Genomic DNA, 26,958 nt, shown 5'->3' with positions numbered 1-26,958 from the left:
TGCTTGTGTTCCCTGGTGGTCAGCATAGTGCCCCTTGCTACTCCTGATGTTTTTTAATGTCCTGGATCTTGGTTCATACAGCACAATGTCACTATTTGTGAATGATATGGAACTTGGAAGGACTGTGCACTCTGCTGAAGTGAGCGTAGAATTTCAAAAGGACAGACAAGTTGGTGGAATCAGTGGACAAGTGGCAGATGAAGTTCAGTGCAGAGAAATGTGAGTGATTCATTTTGATAGGAAGAAAATGAAATCACAGAATCACATGGCTCAGAAGAGGCCCTTGGGCCCACTGAGTCTGTATCAACACATGAAAAACACTTGACCTACCTACTTAGTCCCATCTGCCAGCACTTGGCCCATAGTCCTGAATGTTATTGTGTGCCAAGTACTCATCCAGGTACTTTTTAAAGGATGTGAAGCATCCCGCCTCTACCACCCTCCCAGGCAGCGCATTCCAGACCCTCGCCACCCTCTGGGTAAAAAGATTTTTCATCCCATCCTCCCTAAACCTCCTACCCCTCACCTTGGACCTATGTCCCCTTGTGACTGACCCTTCAACTAAGGGGAACAGCTGCTCCTTATCCACTCTGTCCATGTCTCTCATCATCTTGAACACCTCAATCAGGTCGCCCCCTCAGTCTTCTCTGCTCCAATGAAAACAACCCAAGCCTCCGCAATCTCTCTTCATAATTTAAATGTTCCACCCCAGGCAGATCCTGGTGAATCTCCTCTGCACCCTCTCCAATGCAATCACATTCTCTGATAATGTGGCGACTAGAACTGCACACAATATTCTCGCTGTGGCCTCACCAAAGTTCCGTTCAACTCTAACATGACTTTCCTGCTTTTGTAATCTATGCCTCGATTGATAAAGGCAATTGTCCCATACACCTCTTTCATCACCCTACTAACATGCCCTTCACCTTCAGAGATCTGTGGACAAACACGCCAAGGTCCCTTTGTTCCACAGGACTTCCTGGTTCCTGCCATTCCTTGAGTATTTTCTTATCTAATTACTCCTTCCAAAATGTATCACCTCACACTTTTCAGGGTTAAATTCCATCTGCCACTTACCTGCCCATTTGACCATTCCGTCTACATCTTCTTTAGGCCAAAACACTCCGCCTCACTGTTAAGCACCCAGCCAATCTTTGTGCCAACCACAAACTTATTAATCCAACCACCAAACAGTCATGAATGTCATGACTGCTTGGAAAGAACTTTCCACTCACCTGACAAAGGAACAGCGTTCCAAAAGCCTGTGGCGTTTACTATCAAATAAACCTGTTGGACTTTAACCTGGTGTTGTGAAACTTCTTACTGTGTTTCCCACAACTGAGCCAATTTTGAATCCACTTTATCAAATTACCCTGCATCCTGTGTGAATTTACCTTCTTCACAAGTCTCCCATGTGGGACCTTGTCAAAGGCTTTGCTAAAACCATATAAATTACATCGACTGCACTACCCTCATCTACACATCTGGTCACTTCGTCAAAAAATTCAATCAAATTTCTTAGGCATGACCTTCCTCTGACGAAGCCATGCTGACTCTCCCTGATCAAGTTTTGCCTCTCCAAGTGGAGACCGATGCTTTCCTTCAGAAATTTCTCTAATAGTTTCCCTACCACTGATGTGAGGCTCACTGGTCTGTAGTTCCCTGGTTTATCTCTACAGCCCTTCTTGAATAACGGAACCACATTAACTGTTCTCCAGTCATCTGGCATTTGTCTTGTGGCCGGAGAGGAATTAAAAATTTGGGTCAGAGCCCCTGCAATCTCCTCCCTTGCCTTCCACAGCAGCCCAGGGCACAATTTATCTGCACTTGGAGGTTTATCCACTTACAAGACTGCCAACTCTTCAAACACTTTGTCCTTCCCTATGTCAATTTACTCAAGGACTTCAGTCCCTCTCCCCGAATTCCATTCCATTGTCCTCATTCTCTCGGGTGAATACGTATGTGAAGTATTCATCCAAACACTCTACCAATGTCCTCTGGCTGCACCCAAGATCGCCCCCTTGGTCTAGATAGGCTGGGCGAATGGGTCAGGAACTGGCAAATGGAATTTAATGTTGGCAAGTGCGAGGTGGTCCACTTTGGTAGGAAGAATGGTAGGAAGGACTATTACTTACATGGCGAAAAACTGCAGCATGCAACGGTGCAGAGGGACCTGGCGGTCCTTGTGCATGAGTCGCAAAAATCCAGCCCGCAGGTGCAGCAGGTGGTCAGGAAGACAAATGGGATGCTGGCCTTCATAGCGAGGGGGATTGAATATAAAAGCAGGGAGGTCTTGCTGCAACTGTACAGGGCACTGGTGAGGCCGCAGCTGGAGTACTGTGTGCTGTTTTGGTCGCCGCACTTACGCAAGGATATTTTGGCCTTGGAGGGAGTGCAGAGGAGGTTTACTAGGCTGACACCGGAGTTAAGGGGGTTGAACTATGAGGAGAGGCTGAATAAACTAGGCTTGTACTCGTTAGAGTTTAGAAGAATGAGGGGAGATCTCATTGAGACATATAAGATGATGAATGGGATGGATAGGATAGAGGTGGAGAGGCTCTTCCCGCTCAGAAAGGACAGTAGGAGTAGAGGGCACAGCCTCAAGATAAAGGGGGTGCGGTTTAGAACGGAGTTGAGGAGGAACTTCTTCACTCAAAGGGTGGTGAATCTCTGGAATTCTCTGCCCGTTGAAGTGGTGGAGGCTACCTCGCTAAATATTTTTAAGACGCAGGTTGATAGGTTTTTGATAGGCAAGGGGATTAAGGGTTATGGGGAGAGGGCGGGAATGTGGAACTGAGACACGACAGATCAGCCATGATCTTATTGAATGGCGGGGCAGGCTCGAAGGGCTAGATGGCCTACTCCTGCTCCTATTTCTTATGTTCTTAATGGGCCTCACTCTTTCCCTGGTCATCTTCTTACCATTGATATACATGTAAAATATCTTGGGCTTTTCCCTACTTTTACCAGCCAAAACTTTTTCATATCCCCTCTTTGCTTTCCAAATTGCTTTCTTATGCTCCACCCTGCACCCTCCACCCTATACCTCACGAATGCCTCTACTGATTTGCTCCCCCTATATCTGCTAAAAACTTTTCTTTTCTTTGAGGAAGTGGAGGGATGGGTTAGTAAGTTCGCTGATGACACGAAGGTCGGTGGCGTTGTGGATGGTCTAGAAGGATGCCAAAAGTTGCAGCAGGACATAAATAGGATGCAGGACTGGGCGGAGAAGTGGCAGATGGACTTCAACGCGGATAAATGTGTAGTCGTCCATTTTGGCAGAACCAATGGGATGAACGAGTACACTATCAAGGGCAGGAGTCTTAGTAGTGTTGAAGAGCAGAAGGATCTTGAGGTCCGGGTCCACAGGACTCTTAAATAGGCCTCGCAGGTGGAGGATGTGGTCAAGAAGGCGTATGGTGTACTGGCTTTCATTAATCGAGGGATTGAGTTTAGGAATGGGGAGGTAATGCTGCAACTTTATAAGACCCTTGTCAGGCCTCACTTGGAGTACTGTGCGCAGTTCTGGTCGCCTCACTATAGGAAAGACGTAGAAGCTATTGAAAGGGTACAGAGGAGATTTACAAGGATGTTGCCTGGACTGGGAGGCATGCCTTATGAAGTTAGGTTGAGGGAGCTGGGACTCTTTTTCCTGGAGAGACGAAGGTTGAGAGGCGACCTGATAGAGGTTTATAAAATGTTGAGAGGAATAGATAGGGTGGATTCTCAGAGGCTATTTCCCCAGGTTGAAATGGTCGCTATGAGAGGACACAGATTTAAGGTGCGGGGAGGCAAGTACAGAAGTGATGTTAGGGGTAAGTTTTTCACTCAGAGGGTGGTGAGTGAATGGAATCGGCTGCCGTCAGTGGTGGTGGAGGCGAACTCACTGGGGTCTTTTAAAAGACTTCTGGATGAGTATATAGGATTTAATGGGATTGGGGGTTATAGATAGGTCTATGGATTGGTAGGTGTTGATGTGATCGGCGCAACTCGTGGGCCGAAGGGCCTGTTTGTGCTGTAGTGTTCTATGTTTCTCATCATATCCTGAATATCTCTGGTCATCTGTGGTTTGCTCCCATGGTTGCAGACGACAGAAGATTGGCCGAGTAGTGGATAGTGTAGAAAGAGCTATAATCTCCAAAACCATATCAATGGGTTGGTAGAGTGGGCGGTAAAGTGACAGGTGGATTTTAACATAGAGAAGTGTGAGATCATGTATTTAGAGAGTTTGAACAGTTATAGGAAATACACAGTAAATAGGAATATACTAAGAGGGGTTGAAGTGAGAAATCTTAGTGTACAAGAATACAGATCCCTGAAGGCAGCAGTTTAAGAAGACACGATCGTACAGAAGGTGTATGGGATCCGCTCCTTCATTGGTAGAGGTATAGAATATAAAAATAAGGATATAATGTTGGAATTATGTAAAGCACTGGTGAGGCCACAACTGGAGTATTGTGTGCAGTTCTGGTCACCATATTACAGGAACGACACATTTGCTCCAGACAGAGTGCAGAGGAGGTTTACAAGAATGTTACCAGGGTTAGAAAAGAGTAACTCAGAGGAGAGTAGGGTTAGATTGGGATTATTTTCCTTGGAACAAAGTAGGCTGAGGGGTGACTTGATAGAGGTGTCCAAAATGATGAGGAGAAGAGATAGAGTGGACAGGATAAAATTGTTGCCCTTGGTGGAGAATTCTAGAACCAGGGAACATAGGATCAAGGTAAGTGACAGAAGGTGTAAAGGGGACTGAGGAAGAACTTTTTTACACAGAGGGTTGTGGATATCTATAATTTGCTGCCTGTGTTGGAGGAAGCAGAAACATAGAAGGTTAGAGCAGTAGGAGGTCATTTGGCCCATCAAGCTTGCTCCACCATTCATTATGATCATGGTTGATCATTCAACTCAATAGCCTTTTCCCACCTTCCCCCCATACTTTTTGATCCCTTTAGCCCCAAGAACTTTATCTAACTCCTTCTTAAAAACATTAAGGTGTTTGGCCTCGACTACTTTCGGTGGTAGTGAATTCTACACATTCACCACTCTCTGGTGAACCTCCGTCCTAAACAGTCCATCCTGAATCCTTAGGCTGTGACCCCTGATTCTGGACATGCCCGCCATTGGGAACATACTTCTTGCATCTACCCTGTCTAGTCCTGTTAGAATTTTGTAGATTTCTACGGGAAGCCTCCTTCATTCTTCTGAAATCTAGCAAAAACAATCTTCACCAACTCAATCTCTCCTCATACATCAGTCCTGCCGTCCCAGGAATCAATCTGTTAAACCTTCTCTGCACTCCCTGTAGAGCAAGAACATCCTTCCTCAGACAAGGAGACCAAAAAAACACACAATATTCAAGGCCAACATACCATTTGCCTATTTTCTCTGCCTATTTTATCTGCATGCTTATCTTCAGCAACTGGTGTACAACCAGGTTGTGTCGCACATTCCCTTCTCCTAATTTGTAATCTGCCTTCCTGTTTCTGCTACCAAAGTGGATAATAAATCCAAATTTACTGCATCCGCCAATCACACTGAAGCATCTCTTCAACCTCCTCATGGCTCACCCTGCCACCCAACTTTGTACCATCTGTGAATTTGGAGATATTGGGAGTGATTCCCCCACAAGTTGTGCTGCTTTAGGAGTGTCACAGGCCTGGAGACATGAGCGGAGGTCGTTTAGCAGGCTCCCCACTGGGCGTCATGACCTCTGAACGTCTTCAGGCACAGGATTTCCAGAGTCATCAGCTCCATGCTGATTTAAATATTAAAATCAAGATTTGCATCCCAATAAGGGACCCAGGACTGAAGTCTCCAGGCCGGTTAGCATTCCCTCCCCGCTAGGAGTGGTTCACTCCAGCAGGATTTATGACAGCTCCCCAGTAATGGGTACAGGCAGCCCCAACCCGCTGGAGTGAAGAGAAGCCATCAAGGCCCCTCTAGGAGGTTGGAGTAAGGGGAGGGTGGGGCGGGGCAGGGGGGTGCCTCCAGGCATTGTCAGCCTGGCACCTTGACACTGCCCACTGGGCATCCGGCAGTGCCAAGGAGGTGGCGCCTATTTGGGCGGGGTCTATGGGGGGATTGGAGCAGGGGGATGCGGGACTGCCAGTGGGGTAGGTGCCTGTGGGGGAGAGTGGTGGTGATCAGTGGGGAGGGAGGGCCACTCTGCAGTCAGGATCAGTGGCAGAGGGAGGGAGGATGGCGATCAGGCTGGCCATCTGGTTGTGGGGAATGGGGTCGGGGTTGCCAGGAATGGGGGTGTTTCGGGTACTGACAGGTCATCGCATGCGCAGTGGCCCACTCAGCATTATGCTGCCAGTCTCTCAGGCAGGAATAGGCCCTGCCCCTGGATTTTCAATTTGAAGCACTCTAAGACACTGCTGATCCCTGTGGTACCCCACTAGTCGCTGCCTGCCATTTGTTTCCTGTCTGCCAACCAGTTTTCTGTTTTTTTTGGTTCTTCCGGCAGTACCAATCCCACAGTTCCATAAAAGTGGCCAAGAAGATTAAGAAGATGCTTGCCTTCATCAAGAGTTGCAGCAAAATAATACCTTGGTTAGGCCACACTTGGAGTACTTTGTGCACTTATGGTCACCACATTACCAGAAACTTTGGAGAGAGTGCAAAGAAGGTTCACCAGGATGTTACCTAGTCTCAGGGTTTTTGGCTATGGGACAGGTTGTATAAACTAGGATTATTTTCCTTGGAGGCTGAGGGGAGAACTGAACTGAGTTGTTGAGTTGTTTGTCCATCGTCATCGATGAGGACCTTGACACCATTAGTCATTTTGAGGCTGGTTGTGGTGTGTCTGAAGATGACTGATCAGACCAATTCGGGTACAGAATGTCCTGGCACATATTGGACGGATTTGTGTAGACACTGTAGTTGTTGCACTGGTGGCTCTGGACTTGCACAACTCGTGCTTAAGTTGTGTTTCAGCAATACACCTTGCTTCATAAGCTTGACAGCCTTTGTGGATGAGGCAGCGTCAGGTAGGGCTGTTTTGTGCCAGTGTTTCGCAGGTGGTCGTGTCAGTGTCAAGCGACTTCAGGGAGGCTTTGAGTGTGTCTTTGAAACGTTTCTTCTGCCCTCCATGTGAGCGTCTTCCAGCAGAGAGTTCCCCAAAAAGGAGCTGCTTGGGTATGTGTTCGTCTGACATACAGATGACATGACCTGCCCACCGGGTCTGCGCTCTCATCAGCAGTGTGTGGACTGATGGTAGACTTGCTCTAGAGAGAACTTCAGTGTCTGGTACTTTGTCTTGCCATCGGATGCGTAATCTTCTGTGAAGACAAGTCATGTGGAAATGATTGAGCTGTCTTGCATGCCTTCGATACACAGTCCATGTTTCACAGGCATACAGGAGGGTAGTGAGTACCGCGGCGCTGTAGACCTTCAGTTTTGTTGCCAGGCTGATTCCTCGATGTTCCCATACAGTGGAACGCAGTCTACCAAAAGCAGAACTTGCCTTTGCTATTCTGCAGTTAACTTCTGTATCAATAGTCACTGCTTGGGAGAGGGTGCTGCCAAGATAAGTGAACTGGTCGACTGCCTGTAGTTTCTGCCCTTTGATTGTGATTATGGGTTCTGTGTACGGTGCATGAGGAACAGGCTGATGCAGGACTTCAGTCTTTTTAATGTTGATGGTGAGTCCAAAGTTGTCACAAGCTGTGGAAAATTTGTCCATACTGACTTGCATCTCTGGCTCTCAGCCAGCATACAGGGCACAGTCATTGGCAAAGAGGAAATCTCTCAGAACAGTCTCTTTCACTTTGGTAATAGCTTGAAGTCTCCTCAGGTTGAAGAGCTTCCCATCCACCCTGTACTTGAGGCTGATTCCAGGAACACTGTCCTGGAAGGCATCATTCAGCATGGCAGTAAACATCATACTGAACAGTGTGGGTGCGAGCACACAGCCCTGTTTGACACCATTGGTGACTGGGAATGCCTCAGAGCATTCTCCTCCATCCAGTACTCTGGCCATCATGGAACTGGCATACCATCTGAATGAATTTGGGGAGGCAGCCGAACTTTGACATGATCCTCCACAGGCCTTGTCAGCTTACAGTGTCGAAAGCTTTCACAAGGTCAACAAAGGTTGTGTAGAGCTCGCGATTCTGCTCCTGACACTTCTCCTGAAGTTGACGCGCAGCAAAAATCATGTCAGTATCCCCACGACCTTTGCGGAAACCACACTGTGACTCTGGAAGCAGGCCCAGCTCCAGATGAATGACCAGACGATTTAGCAGGACTCTTGAGAGGGTTTTTCCTGTGATGGAGAGCAGCAAGATTCCTCGGTGGTTGTCGCATACTTGCCCATTGCCCTTCCTCTTGAAAAGGTGTACGATGGAAGCATCTTTAAGTTCCTGAGGAATGGATCCTTGCTTCCAAAAGGATTGGAACAAGTCAGTGAGCTTCTTGATAAGTACAGGACCAGCAGCTTTATAGATCTCTGCGGGTACGGCATCTGCCCCTGGGGCTTTGCCACTGGATAGCTGGCTGACAGCTTTGCATCCGAGGGTTCTGAAAGAAATGGCGGAGGTGATAGTGGATGCCTTAGTGGTTATTTTCCAGACGTCGCTGGATTCCGGGGAAGTGCCGGAAGATTGGAAAACGGCTAATGTTACGCCGTTGTTTAAGAAGGGTGCCAGGCAAAAGACAGGGAATTATAGGCCGGTTAGTTTAACGTCTGTTGTAGGTAAAATGTTAGAATCCGTCATCAAGGAGGAAATAGCGAGGCATCTTGAGGGGAATTGCTTGATAGAGCAGACTCAGCACGGTTTCGTTAAAGGGATGTCGTGTCTGATAAATTTACTGGAGTTCTATGAGGATGTGTCTAGGGCGGTGGATAGAGGAGAGCCGGTGGATGTGGTCTTTCTTGATTTTCAGAAGGCGTTTGACAAGGTACCTCACAAGAGGTTATTGCAGAAGGTCAGGGGACATGGAGTTGGGGGTAGGGTGTTAGCGTGGATAGAGGATTGGTTGTCAAATAGGAGGCAGAGAGTGGGGGTCAATGGGTGCTATTCGGATTGGCGGATGGTGACTAGTGGAGTGCCCCAGGGGTCGGTGCTGGGGCCTCAGCTATTTACCATTTATATAGATGATCTGGAGGAGGGAACCGAGTGTAGGGTGTCGAAATTTGCTGATGACACCAAGATTGGTGGAACGGCAAATTGTGCGGAGGGTGTGGAGAGTCTGCAGAAGGATCTAGATAGGCTGGGCGAATGGGCCAGGAAATGACAAATGGAATTTAATGTTGGCAAGTGCGAGGTGGTCCACTTTGGCAGGAATAACGGTAGGAAGGATTATTACTTACGTGGCGAAAAACTGCAGCAGGCGACGGTGCAGAGGGACCTCGGGGTCCTTGTGCTTGAGTCGCAAAAACCCAGCCTGCAGGTGCAGCAGGTGGTCAGGAAGGCGAATGGGATGCTGGCCTTCATAGAGAGGGGGATTGAATATAAAAGTAGGGAGGTCTTGCCGCGGCTGTATAGGGCATTGGTGAGGCCGCAGCTGGAGTACTGTGTGCAGTTTTGGGCGCCGTACTTACGCAAGGATATTTTGGCCTTGGAGGGAGTGCAGAGGAGGTTTACTAGGCTGATACCGGAGTTGAGGGGATTGAGCTATGAGGAGAGGCTGAATAAACTAGGCTTGTACTCGTTAGAGTTTAGAAGAATGAGGGGAGATCTCATTGAGACGTATAAGCTGATGAATGGGATGGATAGGATAGAGGTGGAGAGACTCTTCCCGCTCAGAAAGGACGGTAGGACTAGGGGGCACAGCCTCAAGATAAAGGGGGGGGCGGTTTAGAACGGAGTTGAGGAGGAACTTCTTCACTCAAAGGGTGGTGAATCTCTGGAATTCTCCGCCCGTTGAAGTGGTGGAGGCTACCTCGCTAAATATTTTTAAGACGCGGGTTGATGGGTTTTTGATAAGAGAGGGGATTAAGGGTTATGGGGAGAGGGCGGGAATGTGGAGCTGAGCCACGACAGATCAGCCATGATCTTATTGAATGGCGGGGCAGGCTCGAAGGGCTAGATGGCCTACTCCTGCTCCTATTTCTTATGTTTATGTTCTTATGTGACTTCGGCTACTACCGGTGGGTCATCCATGGCGCTGTTGATATCAACCTGGGGAATCCTGTCTATTGCCTCATCGTTAATAGATGACAGTCGGTTGAGGACAGCTTCAAAGTGTTCAGCCCATCTCTGCAGGCTCTGAGCCTTCTCTATAATGAGAGTTGTACCATTTGTACTCAGGAGGGGGGAGATCCCGAGAAACTGAGGTCCGCAGAGAGTGCCGAGGGCTTCATAGAACCGTTCCAAATGTTTCTGTCAGTGTATCCCTGTATTCCATCTGCCTTGGCGCTCAGCCAGGCATCCTGCATTTTATGCAGTTTAATCTGGACTGTCCTGTGAGCACTGGTAAAAGCATTTTTCTTGGCAGCTGAAGATGGGTCGTTCTGACAGACTCAATGAAGATGGTGCTTTTCAACAAGTAGAGCCTGCATCTCCTCATCATTCTCATTGAACCAGTCGTGCTGCTTGTGGGTGGAGGGCATGAGCGTCTCCAGTCCAGATGTATGGACAGCATCCCTGAAGCGTTCCCAGTCATCCTCAGCGCTGCCAGCAAGGTGTAGGTCAGCAAGCTTGGTTTTTAAATCTTCAGCCAGTGCTGAAGCAATGCTGGGGTTCTTTAGCTTGGCCGCATTGATTCTTTTCATAACATTGCTTCCTTGTGGTCGCCTCTTGGGTCTGATGCGGAGCCTCATTTTGGAGACAATGAGCCTGTGATCTGTCCAGCAGTCAGCACCACACACGGCCCTGGTCGCTCTGACGTCCTGCCTGTCTTTTCTCCTGACAATGACATAGTCGATAAGATGCCAATGCTTAGAGCGGAGGTGCATCCAGGAGATCTTGTTACGGGTAGGCAGGTGGAAGGTTGTGTTGGTGATGAGGAGGTTGTGTGCTGCACAGATCTTCATTAAGAGTAGGCCATTACTGTTACACTTGCCCACTCCATGCCTCCCAATGACTCCCTGCTAGAAGTAGAGTCACACCCTACTCTTGCATTGAAATTGCCAAGCAAGATCAGCTTGTCGGTACTGCTCACTGCTGATAGTAGGGCGTCTAGTTCTTCGTAGAGTTTGTCTTTCATCTCGTCCGGGTTGTTCACTGTGAGGGCACAGGCGCTGATCAGGGTGGCATGACTTCTGTTCTGTAGCGGAAGCTGTAATGACATAAGCTGGTCGTTCACACCCTTGGGTTGACTATCAAGTTTCCAAACAAGGTGACTCCTGACGGCGAATCCAACTCCAGCATCACGATGCTCATCGCTGCTGCGACCGCTCCAGAAACAAAATAAATGGAAATGGGGTGAAGGTAGAGGGAGAATTTATACACTGAAGTTGTTGAACTCAATGTTAAGTCTGGAAGGCTGTAAACTGTCTGTAAAGTCCATAGGGATGGTTTTTACCTGTGGGTCTGACCAATTAGGGTGCCTTTTGGGTGAATATTCTGTAAGATTAATTTTACCTGTGCAACTGTAATTTTCTGTGCTTAAATTTTATTTTCTTCTAGTAAATAAACCTTTTATGTTTAACTTATAAGCTCCCAAAAGTGTTTCTAGGCTTCTTGCTGAAGGGATCATTCTCATTTTCAGATACAAAAAAGATTATGGCCTGTAAGCCAAGTTTCCCTCTAGATTTTCCCAGCAATTTACATCAACTTTAGTCATAAGTATTGTGTAAATAAACTATAAGGTGTGGGCAAATGAACAGTGAGAAACATTAAAAAAAATTCCAAATATTCTACAACAATACATTCCATTGACAAACCACCGGTGGTGAAGGGTGTATTCAAATGGAAACTCCACAAGATTCCTCTGTCTGAAGCGGCACGCTACTTCCTGCCTCCTGCCACAATGCAACACGCTGTGCAGAAGGAGGAAAATCCCAATCACTGTGTGCAGTTTTGGTTTTCATATTTAACAATGGAGATATTTGCATTACAGATGGTACAGCAAACGTTAACAAAATTGGACTCTTGGAGGAGGGGGCTCTATGATGAGAGGCTGAGTAAATCTTTTTAGAGCAGTTTATAATCTCTGATTTTAGAATAACAAGAGGCGTTCAAATGATTGGATATCCAGATATGTGTTAACCCATCGCACTGAGACTCCCTAACATCCAATTCATCTTCTTTAACATTAATCCACCCAATCTCTTTCCATCATGGAAAAAGCTGCAATATAGTCTCATTGTTCACAGGCACTCACCTTCAAATTCCAGATTCTCAGGCTCTTGGAAGTCAACCCAATTTCTGCCAACAGTAACAAAAGTAGAAGGAAGGATCTTCATATCAGGAATGTCATCACTTTCTTTCTGTAGATCCTTTGCGAACTTCCGCATTGCTTGAGCAAACAATCCATCAAACCAGTCCATTGTGTTTGGGTCCACATACCCATAAAGCTCCCCGAGAGTGATGCACTTGGGGTTGATAGTGAGAGTTTCTATCTTTCCTCTCTTAGCCACAGGAGTCAGTGGAGGGGACTGAAAACATTTAGAAAACAGGAATGAACAGCTGGATGAACTGGAATTTTAAAAAAATGCTGTAACTTTTCTATGGTTCAATGTTCCTCTACCTCTCCCACTCTCCAGTATCCTGCTTTTGAGCTTTTATTATAGTAGCCAATCCTCGCAGGATTGTCTTGCAGTCTCCATGGTAGCACAGTGGTTAGCAATGCTGCCTCTCAGCACCAGAGACCCAAGATCAATCCACCTTGGATGACTGTCTGCATGGACTTTGCTCATTCTCCATGTGTCTGTGTGGGTTTCCTCTCACACTCCAAAGATGTATGGGTTAGGTGGATTAGCCATGCTAAATTGCCCCTTAGTGTCACAAGATGAGCAGATTAGGTAGATTAAAGTTTACTTATTAATGTCACAAATAGGCTTACAATAATATAAGAACATAGGTACATAAGAACATAAGAAATAGGAGCAGGAGTAGGCCATCTAGCCCTCCGAGCCTGCCCCGCCATTCAATAAGATCATGGCTGATCTGTCGTGGATCAGTTCCACTTTCCTGCTTTCTCCCCGTAACCATTAATTCCCTTATCTATCAGAAACCTATTTACCCGTGACTTAAATATATTCAGCTAGTTAGCCTCCACCACTTCAATGGGCAGAGAATTCCAGAGATTCATCACCCTTTGAGTGAAGAAGTTCCTCTTCAACTCTGATCTAAACTGCCCCCCCTTATCTTGAGGCTGTGCCCTCTAGTCCTGCTATCCTTTCTAAGCAGGAAGAATCTCTCTACCTCTACCCTATCCATCCCCTTCATTATCTTATGTGTCTCTATAAGATCCCTCCTCAGCCTTCTAAACTCCAACGAGTACAGACCCAGCCTGTTCAGTCTCTCCTCATAGGCCAACCCCCTCATCTCCGGTATCAGCCTAGTGAACCTTCTTTGCACTCCAAGAAGTTACTGTGAAATACTGCAAGAAGTTACTGTGAAAATCCCATCGTCGCCATACTCTGGCACCTGCTTGGGTATACTGAGGGAGAATTTAGCATGTCTAATGCATTAACCAGAGCATCTTTTGGACTGTGGCAGGAAACCAGACAGACTTGCCATGGTAAATGTGTGACGTTATGGGTCTTGGTCCTGGGTAGGATGCTTTTCAGAGAGTCAATGCAGAATCAATGGGCCAAATGGCCTCTTTCTGCACTTCTACAATTCCAGGAATTAAAGATTAATCTCATGTACTGCAATGAGAAAAATCACAGGGGATTAAAAATCATTGCCTTTGACATTCTAACTATTGGAAGTCAGTTAAAGTTGTAGAGACCAACCTCCGAAGCTGCTGAGAGATAAGAATAGCCATCAGACCTGTGTCCCAAACTCTAAAGTGATTGCTATTTCCTCAGCACCCAGTACATTCCCATCAATTTCCCCTCCCCTCTGGCACCCTGCTGCTCTCAATCAGCACCTTTTGCTATCTATTTACACCCAAGTTAAAGTTTCAGAGCTGATGTTTAAGAGTAAAATGATACAGTGAATGCGAGTGGTTTAGGTATTCTGAAGAGATCATGTTCAGGCTACTCAAGCTTGTCCTCTTCATCATCACAAACTACCAGGCAGTCTTTCACACACACAATGTGGAAATACTGATTCTGGATGATTGAATATCTTCTTATTCATGTTGGCCTTCATTGTGATAGGTTTTGCGGACAGGAGCAGGGATGTATTGTTGCCTTGGTGAGATCACACCTTGAGTATTGTGCGCGATTTTGGTCTTCTTTTCCAAGGAAGGATATTCTTGCTCTCGAGGGAGTGCAGCGAAGGTTTACTGGGGATGGCGGGTCTGATGTATGAGGAGAGATTGATTAGGTTAGCATTGTTTTTGCTGGAGTTCAGATGAATGAGGGGGGATCTCATAGAGACTTATAAAATTCTGACAGGACTAGACAGGGGAGATGCAGGGAGGATATTCCCACAGTAGGGGAGCCCAGAACCAGGGGTCACAGTCTAAGGATACAGGGTAGACCATTTAGGATGGAGGTTAAGAGACATTTCTTCACCCAAAGAGTGGTGAGCCTGTGGAATTCATTATCACAGGAAGTAGTTCACACTGAACACAGAACACTACAGCACAAACAGGCCCTTCGGCCCACAAGTTGCACCGATCATATCCATACCTAGGCCATAGAACTATCTGTAACTCCCAATCCCAATAAATCCCACGTACTCATCCAGAAGTCTTTTAAAAGACCCCAGTGAGTTCGCCTCCACCACCACCGACAGCTGCCGATTCCACTCACTCATCATCCTCTGAGTGAAAAACTTACCCTGACATCTCCTCTGTACCTGCTCCCCAGCACCTTAAACCTGTGTCCTCTCATAGCGACCATTTCAGCCCTGGGAAATAGCCTCCGAGAATCCACCCTATCTATACCTCTCAACATTTTATAAACCTCTATCAGGTCGCCTCTCAACCTTCATCTCTCCAGGGAGAAGAGACCTAGCTCCCTCAACCTATCTTCATAAGGCATGCCTCCCAGTCCAGGCAACATCCTTGTAAATCTCCTCTGCACCCTCTCAATAGCTTCCACATCCTTCCTATAGTGAGGCAACCAGAACTGCACACAGTACTCCAAGTGGGGTCTGACAAGGGTCTTATAAAATGTAGCATTACCTCCCGACTCCTAAACTCAATCCCTCGATTAATGAAGGCCAGTACACCATACGCCTTCTTGACCACATCCTCCACCTGCAAGGCTGATTTAAGAGTCCAATGGACCCGGACCTCAAGATCCTTCTGCTCCTCAACACTGCTAAGACTCCTACCCTTGATATTATACTCCTCATCCCATTGGTCCTGCCAAAATGGATCACTACACATTTATCCGCGTTGAAGTCCATCTGCCACTTCTCCGCCCAGTCTTGCATCCTATCTATGTCTCGCTGCAACTTCTGACATCCCTCCAGAGTATCCACAATACCACCAACCTTCGTATCGTCGGCGAACTTACTAACTCATCCCTCCACTTCCTCATCCAGGTCATTTATGAAAATGACAAACAGCAAGGGTCCCAGAACAGATCCCTGGGGCACTCCACGGGTGACCGACTTCCATGCAGAAAAAGACCCATCCACAACCACTCTCTGCCTTCTGCAGGCAAGCCAGTTCTGGATCCACAAGGCCAAAGCCCCTTGGATCCCATGCCCTCTCACCTTCTCAAGAAGTCTTGCATGGGGGACCTTATCGAATGCCTTGCTGAAGTCCATGAGCTCCCTGATTGAGTCAATGATTGCCTGCCCAATCAGGGAGCCTCAGCTGTGTGTATATTGAGGAGTATCAGGGTTACTAACACCCGGATTCTGACTTTGTACCTGAAGTACTCTTAGGAGGGAGATAAATAAAGGGAATCTGGTGAAGGGATACTGGTCTCTGAGGAGTTATTTCAAATACCTCAGGTCTCGATACAATCAGTGAGTTTGGCTGCTTGAGTCTGCTCTGTCTTTTGATAAGGTCATTGCTGATCTGATTGCGGTCTCTACTTTCCTACCTACCTTTATAACATTTGACTTCCTTCTCAGTCAAGAATCTATCCAATTCAGTCTTGAATATGGTCAATGCGAGTTTTATGATATATCCACCTGCTCAGTAGTGATTGGATCAAGACTACCCTGAAGCTATTTTAACAGGAGATGTTGTTCTAGAATTTGCTGCAGAGTTTTTCAGGGTTAAAGGTGGACTCTTCCTTTACAGTTTTCAAGAATGCATCAACCGAGAAAATCCCAATTAATATAGTACCAGAAACCTGTCATTATCCCCCCATTCTGCCTCATGCCCCCACTGAGCCCCCTATGGCTCATTATCGTCCATATGCCACCAAGCCATGCCCATCCACCCAAACCAGCTTTGTCCCTTCATAACCCCGTGCTAAGATCTGCCTTTCAGCCCACTCTCCATGAACCTCCAAAAGCAAAGCTGTAGTACTTCCACTTAGCTCCATGGATCCTCATGCCCCCAATGCCAAGCTGTGGCACTTCCATGTCCATTGATCCATTATGCACAGTATCAAACAAATGAACCCTCTAGTGACAGCAGGATGTGTAAAAACAAGTAATTCATCACAAATTTCTCAATGTTAACACGTCATCTCACTTTGAAGGCAATAAAAGGGTTAAAATATCAACAACTAAAGCCATAAACCCTTGAAACATTTTTATCAGTCAAACACTTGGCTGAGAGCCTGAATAACCAGTACTGTTGAAACAACTGAGGCCCAGGGTTTGATTGGCAGTTCAGATTCTCTAATGGCAGCGAGGTGAAGTGGGTTCCAGAGTTTATGGTTTTTATGATTATTACCTTTGATTGCCTTCAACTTTTGTAAAAGTGGTAGAAAGTTATGAATTAATTACTTTTTAAAACATTTTTTACACTGCTTACTGGCATTAAAGCGTTCACTGGATCTATACAATGTCAATGGGCATTGAAGTACCATAGCTTGGTATATCAGAATATGGAGCAATGGGGGAGTGGTTGGAAGAGCATAGCTTGGCATTGAAGGAATGAGGGACTGTAGGAGTGAATGGAATGGCATAATTTTGCTTAAGGAGAATGAGGGGGTGATCAGGAGGACATAGTTTAGATGGAAAGAATTAGGGGCTGCAGAGCTGGGAGGAGGGACAGAGTTTGGTATTGGAGGTACAAGGGGCCATTGTTTTTACACATCCTGCTGTCACTAGAGGGTTCATTTGTTTGATACTGTGCATAATGGACCAATGGACATGGAAGTGCCACAGCTTGGCATTGGGGGCATGAGGATCCATGGAGCTAAGTGGAAGTCCTACAGCTTTGCTTTTGGAGGTTCATGGAGAGTGGGCTGAAAGGCAGGTCTTAGCACGGGGTTATGAAGGGACAAAGCTGGTTTGGGTGGATGGGCATGGCTTGGTGACATATGGATGATAATGAGCCATAGGGGGCTTGGTGGGGGCATGAGACAGAATGGGGGGAAAATGACATTGTTGTCATGGAGGACATGAGGAGAACCTTTTGAATTTATCTTTTAATAGGTACCCTCATGCAATAGGTACCCTCGTTCATATCTCCTCTGAAAGGCCTTGAGCCACAACTCATAACTCAATTTCACAAAAACCGTGGGGTGCAGGGCATGCCGCAGGAGACAAGGATGTCGGGGTGTTGGGAGTGGGAATGCCATCAAAGAACAAAGAGCAAAGAACAGTACAGCACAGGAACAGGCCCTCCAGCCCTCCAAGCCTGCACCGATCATGTGTTCCTAACCAGACCATCTGTTTATATCCCTCTATTCCCAGTCTGTTCATGTGGCTATCTAGATAAGTCTTAAGTGATCCTAACGTGTCTGCCTCAACCACCTTGCTTGGTAGTGCACTCCAGTCCCCCACCACCTTCTGTGTAAAATACATTCCCCGTATATCTGTATTGAACCTTGCTCCCCTTACCTTGAACTTGTGACCCCTTGTGTTTGTCATTTCTGACCTGGGAAAAAGCTTCCCACTGTTCACCCTATCTATGCCCTTCATAATTTAATAAACTTCTTTACATCGCCCCTCAACCTGCGTCTTTCCAGGGAGAACAATCCTGGTTTACTCAATCGCACCTCATAGCTAATACCCTCCATACCAGGCAATATCCTGGTAAACCAGCACTCCCTCAACACTGACCCTCTGACAGTGCGGCACTCCCTCAGTACTGGCCAAAGTGGACACAAAGTGGTTACCTGTTGGGAAATCCACATACTGCACTGTCAGAGGATCAGTATTGAGGGACTGCTGCACTGTCAGAGGGTCAGTACTGAGGGGTGTTGCATTGTCAGAGGGTCAGTGCTGAGGGAGTGCCGCACTGTTAGAGGGTCAGTATTGAGGGAGTGCTGCACTGTCAGAGGATCAGTACTGAGGGGTGTTGCACTGTCAGAGGGTCAGTACTGAGGGCTGTTGCACTGTTTGGCCTACCATTTGTTAAAGTTAAAGTTTGTTTATTCATTACAAGTAAGGTCACAATTTAGTTGTGGCCTTCAGCTGAAATCCTGTCTTCCCTTGCAAGTACATCTACAAGATCCTCTAGTAGAATTCCAAAGAGCAGATGTGTTCTCTCCAGTGTCCTGGTCAATATTTATGACTCAACAAATAATCTGGATATGTTCTCACTGTTGTTTATGGAAGTTTCCAGTCTCCGATTTGACGTCCGCTACGAGAGGACACAGATTTAAGGTGCAGGGAAGCAGGTACAGAGGAGATGTCAGGGGTAAGTTTTTCACTCAGAGAGTGGTGAGTGAATGGAATCGGCTGCCGTCGGTGGTGGTAGAGGCAAACTCGCTGGGGTCTTTTAAAAGACTTCTGGATGAGTATATGGGATCTAATGGGATTGGGGGTTATAGGTAGGTCTATGGCTTAGTAGGTATACAAGTGATCAGCACAACTAGTGGGCTGAAGGGCCTGTTTGTGCTGTAGTATTCTATGTTCTATCAGAGAGTGTACAGGGCCAACATCTTTCTGTAAAGGTAAAGGGTGGAACCAAGAAGTGTGACGAACTCCAGATATCAAGAGGTATGCAGGATTGGATGAGAGAAAAACTGATGCTTCTGGCAAGAACAGGGCACTCCAACCAGTGCCCTGGAGGAGTATAAAACGTGCAAGGAGTTAATCCATCTGCCACTTCTCCGCCCAGTCTTGCATCCTATCGATGTCACGCTGCAACTTCTGACATCCCTCCAAACTATCCACAACGCCTCCGACCTTCGTGTCATCGGCAAACTTACCAACCCAAGCCTCCACTTCCTCATCCAGGTCATTCATAAAAGTCACAAACAGCAAGGGTCACAGAACAGATCCCTGGGGCACTCCACTGGTGACCGACCTCCATGCAGAAAAAGACCCATCTGCAACCACTCTCTGCCTTCTGTGGGCAAGTCAGTTCTGGATCCACAAAGCAACGTCCCCTTGGATCCCATGCCCCCTGACTTTCTCAATAAGCCTAGCATGGAGGACCTTATCGAACGCCTTGCTGAAGTCCACATAAACCACATCCACCGCTCTTCCTTCGTCAATGTGTTTAATCACATTTTCAAAGAACTCGTAAGGCACGATCTGCCTTTGACAAAGCCATGCTGACTACTTTTGATCATACTATACTTCCCTTGATTGAACATTTTGAGGAGGTGAATAGGTGTGTAGATGCGGGCAATGCAGTTGATATAGTCTATTCAGAATTCAGTAAGGCTTTTGACAAGGTCCCAACTGGGACACTGGTCAAGAAGTTAAGAGGGCATAAGATCCAGAGCAATTTGGCAAATTGGATCCAAAATTGGCTTAGTAGCAGGAGGATGATAGTCAAAGGTTGTTTCTGGGACTGGAAGCTTGTGTCCAGTGGGTGTACTGCAGGATTGGTGCTGGGTCCTTTGTTGTTTGTAGAAACGAATGTTGGAGATACCATCAGCAAGTTCAGTTTAGTTTACTTATTAGTGTCACAAGTGAGCTTACATTAACACTGCAATGAAGTTACTAAGAAAATACCCAAGTTGCCACACTCTAACACTGAGGGAGAATTTAGCATGGCCAATGCACTAAACCAGCAAATCTTTTGGAGGGAACCAGAGCACTCAGAGGAAATCCATGTAGACACGGGGAGGATGTGCAGACACCACACAGACAGCGACTCTAGCCAAGGGTTGAACCAAGGTCCTTGGTGCTGTGAAACAGCAGTGCTAACCACTGAACATAGAACATAGAACATTACAGCGCAGTACAGGCCGCTCGGCCCTCGATGTTGTGCCGACCAGTGGAACCAATCTAATGACCCTCTAACCTAAACTATTCCAATGCTATCCATATGCCTATCCACAGACCATTTGAATACCCTTAAAGTTGGCGATTTCACAACTGCTGCAGGCAGGGCATTCCACGACCTTACTACCCTCTGAGTAAAGAACTTACCTCTGACATCCGTCCTATAATTACCACCCCTTAATTTAAACTGTGCCACCATGCTGCCCCAGGTCCCTGGCACAGTGAGGCAGCAGTGCTAACCACTGTGCCACCGTGCTGCCCCGGGTCCCTAGCACTGTGAGGCAGCAGTGCAAACCACTGTGTCATCATGCTGCCCCAGGTCCCTGGCACTGTGAGGCAGCAGTGCAAACCACTGTGCCACCATGCTGCCCATGGTCACAGAAATTGATGGTGTGGTAGATAGTGAGGAACAAAGCCTTAGATTACAGGATGATGTAGGCAGCCTGGTCAAATGGGCAGAACAGCGGCAAATGGAATTTAACTCTGAGAAATATGAGGAGATGCATTTTAGGAGAGCGAATAAAGCAAGAAAATACACAATGAATGGTCGGATGCTAGGACAGAGGACCAGATGAGCACTGGGGCATTTGCTTTTGTTAGCCGAGACATTGAATGTAAGAGCAGAGAGGTTATGATGGAGCTGTATGAAATGTTGATGGGACTGCAGCTGGAGTACTGTGTACTATAGGAAAAATGTGACTGCACTGGAGGAGGTGCAGAGGAGATTCACCAGGGTGTCACCTGGGCTGAAGTGTTTTAGTTGTGAAGAGAGGCTGGACAGGCTGGGGTTGTTTTCCTTAAAGGAGAGAAGGCTGAAAGTGGATCTGATTGAGATGTACAAAATTACGAGGGACATAGATAGGGTAAATTGGAAGGAGCCTTTCCCCTTAGTAGAGAGGTCACACAATAAGTGGGGTATTTTCAGGATGGCAACCTGTAACTAGCAGAATTCCACAGAGATCAATACTGGGGTCACAGTTATTTACAATATATATTAATGACTTGGATGAGGGAACTTTTGCCAAGTTTACGGATGATGTAAAAAGTAAAGAAGCTGAATATTAGGGGTACAGTTAGGCACTTCTGTGGACGTGAAAGATACTCCAGGATAGTATGTTGCCTCCCTGGCACCAGGATCTAGGATATCTCTGAACGGGCAGAAAGCATTCTGAAGGTAGAGGGGAAACAGCCAGAGGTTGTGGTACATGTTGGTACTCACGACATAGGTAGGAAGAGTGGTCGTGCAGCAGCAGTTTAGGGAATTAGGTAGAAAGTTAAAAAGCATGATCTCTGGGGTTGTAATCTCAGGATTACTCCCTATGCCACGTGCTAGTGAGGCTAGAAATAGGAAGATATTACCGCTCAACATGTGGTCAAAGCTGGTGTAGGAGGGAGGGTTTCAGATATCTGGACCATTAGGATCACTTCCAGGGCAGGTGGGACCTGTACAAGAAAGACAGGTTGCATCTAAACTGGAAGGACATAAATATTCTGGCTGGGAAGTTTGTTAGTGTCACATGGGAAAATTTAAACTAGTTTTTTTTTGGGGGTGGGGGCACGGAACTAAAACAAAGTTGAATTAACTGAAGGGGAACCAGAGAGTCGGGCCAGTAAGATTCAGAGAACGAGCAGGTAGGGTCTGGTTGCTGATCAAAGAGGGTCTGGTGGACTGAAGTGCATTTGTTTCAATGTCAGGCATGTAACAGGTAAGGCAGATGAACTTAGAGCTTGGATTAGAGACTTGGTTAAGGGAAGGAAAAATTGGCAGCTTAACATTCCAGGACACAGATGTTTCAAGGTGATAGAGGGGGGTGTAAAAGGGGGTGGGGGAGTTGCACTGCTGGTTAAGGAGAATATCACAGCTGGCCTGCGGGAGGACATCTCGGATGGTTCATACAACGAGGCAATATGGGTAAGAACTCAGGAATAGGAAAGGTGTCGTCACAATGTAGGGGGTTTACTATAGGCCACCCAACTGCCAGTGTGAGATAGAGGAACAGATGTGTAGGCAGGTTTTGGCAAGGTCTAAAAGTAACAGGGTTGTTGTGGTGGGAGATTTTAACTTCCCTGATATTGACTGGGACTCACTTAGTGCTTGGAGCATGGATGGGGCAGAGTTTGTAAGCAGCATTCAGGAGGGCTTCCTGAAACAGTATGTAGATAGTCCAACTAGGGAAGGGGCCATACTGGACCTGGTATTGGAGAATGAGCCCAGCCAGGTGGTCAATGTTTCAGTGGGGGAGCAGTTCTGGAACAGTGACCACAATTCAGTAAGTTTTAAGGTACTGATGGATAAAGTTAAGTGTAGTCCTCAAGTGAAGGTGCTAAACTGGGGGAAGGCTAATTACAATAATATTAGGCAGGAACTGAAGAATGTAGACTGAGGGCAGATGTTTGAGAGCAAATCAACATCTGGCATGTGGGAGGCTTTCAAGTGTAAGTTGATAGGGATTCAGGACCAGCACATTCTCGTAAGGATGAAGGATAGGTATGGCAAGTTTTGGGAACCTTGGATAACAAGAGATATTGTGAGCCCAGTCAAAGAGAAAAAGGAAGTATTTGTCAAGGCTAGGAAGCTGGGAATACACGAAAGAAGTGTGGAATACAAGGAAAGTAGAAAGAAACTTAAGCAAGGAGTAAAAAGAGCTAAAAGGGGTCACAAAAAGTCATTGGCCAGCAGGAGTAAGGAAAATCTCAAGGCTTTTTATACATATATAAAGAGGATAGCCAGGGAGAGGGTTGGCCCACTCAAGGACAGGGCAGGGAATCTATGCGTGGAGCCACAGAAAATGGGTGAGGTATTAAATGAGTGCTTTGCGTCAGTATTCACCAAAAGAAGGATTTGGTGGATGATAAATCTGGGCAAGGGTGTGTAGATAGTTTGAGTCATGTTGAGATCAAAAACAAGTAGATATTGGGGTGCTAAAGAAACATTAAGGTGGACAAGTCCCCAGAGCCTGGTGGATATACCCCAAAATTCTGGGAGAGGCAAGGGAGGAAATTGCTAGGGCCTTGAGAGAAATCTTTGTATCCTCACTGGCTACAGGGGGTTCCCAGAGGATTGGAGAATAGCCAATGTTGTTCCTTTGTTTAAGAAGGGTAGCAAGAATATAGGCCGGTGAGCCTTACATCAGTGGTAGGGAAATTATTGGAGAGGATTCTTTGAGACAAGATTTACTTCCACTTGGAAATAAGTGGACGTTATTAGCAAGAGGCATCATGGTTTTGTGAACAGGATGTCGTGTCTCATTAACTTGATCGAGATTTTCAAGGAAGTGACGAAGATGATTGATGAGGGCAGGGCAGTGGATGTTGTCTACATGGACTTCAGTAAGGTCTTTGACAAAGTCCTCATGGCAAATTGGTGCAGAAGGTGAAGTCACATGGGATCAGAGATGAGCTGGCAAGGTGGATACAGACAGGTGGATATAGAAGACAGAGGGTAACAGTGAAGGGTGCGTTTCTGAATGGAGGGCTGTGATAAGTGGCGTTCCTTATGGATCAGTGCTGGGATCTTTGCTGTTTGTAATATATATAAATGATTTGGAGGAAAATCTAACTGGTTTGATTAGTAAGTTTGCGGACGACACAAAGGTCGATGGATTTGCAGATAGCGATGAGGACCATCAGAGGATACAGCAGGATATAGATCAGTTGGAGACTTGGGGGGAGAAATGGCAGGTAGAGTTTAATCCAGACAAATGTGAGGTAATGCATTTTGGAAGGTCTAACACAGATAGGAAATGTGCAGTAAATGCAAAACCCTCAAGAGTATTGAATGGCAGAGGGACCTGGGTGTACAGGTACACAGGTCACTGAAAGTGGGAATGCAGGTGGAGAAGGTTGTCAAGAAGGCATATGGCATACTTGCCTTCATCGGCCGGGGCACTGAGTTTAAAAATTGGCAAGTCATGTTGCAGCTTTATAGAACCTTAGTCAGGCCGCACTTGGAATATAGTGTTCAATTCTGATTGCCACACTACCAGAAGAATGTTGAGGCTTTGGAGAGGGTACAGAAAAGATTTACCAGGATGTTGCCTGGAATGGAGGGCATTAGCTATGAGGAGAGGTTGGAGACACTTGGTTTCTTCTCACTGGAACGATGGAGTTTGAGGGGAGACCTGATAGAAGTCTACAAGATTATGAGGGGCATGGACAGAGTGGATAGTCAGAAGCTTTTTCCCAGGGTGGAAGAGTCAATTACTAGGGGGCACGGGTTTAAGGTGTGAGGGGCAAGGTTTAAAGGAGATGTACGAGGCAAGTTTTTTTACATAGAGGATGGTGGGTTCCTAGAACTCACTGCCGGGGGAGGTAGGGGAAGCAGATACGATAGTAAATTTTAAGGGGCATCTTGACAAATACATAAATAGGATAGAAATAGAGGGATATGGTCCCCGGAAGGGTAAGGGATTTTAGTTCAGTCAGGCGGCAAGGTTGGTGCAGGCTCGGAGGGCTGAAGGGCCTGTTCCTGTGCTGTGATTTTCTTTGTTCTTTGTTCTATTATTTAAATGGAGAAAGGCTGCAGAAAGCTGCAGCACAGAGTGATTGGGGGGGGTCTTCGTGCATAAATCACAGTAAGCTAGCGTGCAGGTTCAGCAGGGAATAAGGAAATGGAATGTTAGCTTCTATTTTAAAGGGAATGGATATGAAAATCGGGAAGTTTTGCTAAAACAATACAAAGGCGCTGGTTAGGCCACACCTGGAATGCTGTGACCAGTTTTGATCCCCTTATCTAAGTGAGGATATACTGGCATTGGAGGCAGGCTAATCCTGGGTATATGAGGAGCAGTTAAATAGGTTGGGCCTATGCTCACTTTAGAAGAATGAAATGTGAACTTATTGAGACGTATCAGATTCTGAGGGGATTTGACAGGGTCAATGCAGAGAGATTATTTTCTCTTGTGGGAGAGTCTGGGACCAGAGGACATAATCTCGGAGTAACGAGTCACCCAGTTAAGGTAGAAATGAGGAAGAGTTTTTTCCCTGAGAGGTAGTGATTCTGTGGAATTCTTTACCGCAGAGGGCTGCAGAAGCTGGGCCATTAACTACGTTTAGGACTGAGATAGACAGATTTTTAATCAGTGAAGGAATCAAGGGATATGGGGATAAGGCAGGAAAGTGGAGTTGAGAATTATCATATCAATTTGACATGATCTCACTGAATGGTGAAGCAGATTTATTGGACTGAATGGTCTACTTTTTTACACATTTGTGAGAGATGGACATCGCTGGCTGGCCAGTATTTATTGCCCATCCCTAGATACCCTTGAACTGAGTGTCTCCTAGGCCATTTCAGAGGGCAGTTGAGAGTCATTGCTGTGGCTCTGGAGTCACATGTAGGCCAGACCAGGTGAGGACAACAGATTTCCTTCCCTAAAGGGAAATTAGTGAACCAGATGGGTTTTTCCGACAATCAACAATGGTTTAGTCATCAGTAGATTCTTAATTCCAGATATTTTTTATTGAATTCAAATTCCACATCTGCAGTGGTGGGATTGGAACCCAGGTCCTCAAAACATTAGGTGAGTTTCTGGATTAATCGTCTAGCAATACCACTCGGCCATCAACTCTCCAACTTCTGTTCCTGTGTCTGATGGTCCTAACCCCATTAAAGCTGATTATCTGATCACTGTCTCATTGCTTTTTGTGGGTACTTCCTGTATGTAAATTAGCCGCAATGGTCCCTTCACTACAACAGCAAATACACTTCAAAAATGGTTATAAAGCAATCCGAGATCTCCCAAGGCCATGGGAGGCACTACTGTAAATCTTTCTTTCAGACGTATACTGCATAATTAAGGTCCCATTCTTAAAATGAAAAGCCATTTTATCCACTTTGTGCCTTTTTGTATCAGGAAGTAAATTATGGAGAGTTAGAAAGATTTTGGCGTATTTTCATCAGCATCGTCTGTTAACTTATCACTTACTAACCAAGTTTGGTTTATCCACTGTAGCCTCTGCCGAAAGGCTTGGTAAGATGGCCAAGGCTTTCTGCAGAATGGTTCTGGCAGTTGTCTTTCCTCCACAGGTGGGGCCCACCAGCATCACTCCAGGATGGACCTGCAAACAGATCAAGATCACCCATTAAATCCAGGGATGTGTCCAGCCTCAATGGTGCTGTGCCCTCTTCCTATGCCCTTCAAGTAGATGTTAAAATTAAAGATAATCTCAGTCTGCAATATCAAATTCAACAGAATGTAACTGACCTTTGGTGCAGAAAATAGCCTGAGGTGTTTCACAGAGAGGAGATAGAACATAGAGCACTACAGCACAAGCAGGCCCTTCGGCCCACAAGTTGCACCAATCACATTGATACCTACCAGGCCATTGAACTATCTGTAACCCCCAATCCCATTAGATCCCATAAACTCATCCAGAAGTCTTTTAAAAGACCCCAGCGAGTTTGCCTCTACCACCACCGACAGCAGCCGATTCCACTCACTCACCACCCTCTGAGTGAAAAACTTACCCCTGACATCTCCTCTGTACCTGCTCCCCAGCACCTTAAACCTGTGTCCTCTCGTAGTGACCATTTCAGCCCTGGGAAATAGCCTCCGAGAATCCACCCTATCTATTCCTCTCAACATTTTATAAACCTCTATCAGGTGATAAGAGATGTGAAGGA

General features: G+C 46.4%; 1 protein-coding gene across 1 annotated transcript in view; it reads right to left on the bottom strand.

The window, feature by feature from the left end:
• LOC145337798 (dynein axonemal heavy chain 6-like) overlaps positions 1–26,958 on the bottom strand; it is a 785,492-nt gene that overhangs the window by 403,533 nt on the left and 355,001 nt on the right. The window contains exons 34-35 of the mRNA XM_080182651.1: positions 26,265–26,393; positions 12,274–12,547 (exon numbers count right to left, since the gene is read on the bottom strand). Of these exons, the coding sequence (XP_080038777.1) occupies positions 12,274–12,547; positions 26,265–26,393 (403 nt within the window). The remainder of the gene's footprint in view (positions 1–12,273; positions 12,548–26,264; positions 26,394–26,958) is intronic.

This window comes from Carcharhinus amblyrhynchos, unplaced genomic scaffold (genome assembly GCF_965287045.1).
Source record: "Carcharhinus amblyrhynchos unplaced genomic scaffold, sCarAmb.v2.hapA scaffold_76, whole genome shotgun sequence".
In the NCBI taxonomy this organism is placed as follows: Eukaryota; Metazoa; Chordata; class Chondrichthyes; order Carcharhiniformes; family Carcharhinidae; genus Carcharhinus; species Carcharhinus amblyrhynchos.
This window is presented reverse-complemented; position numbering and strand designations above follow the sequence as displayed.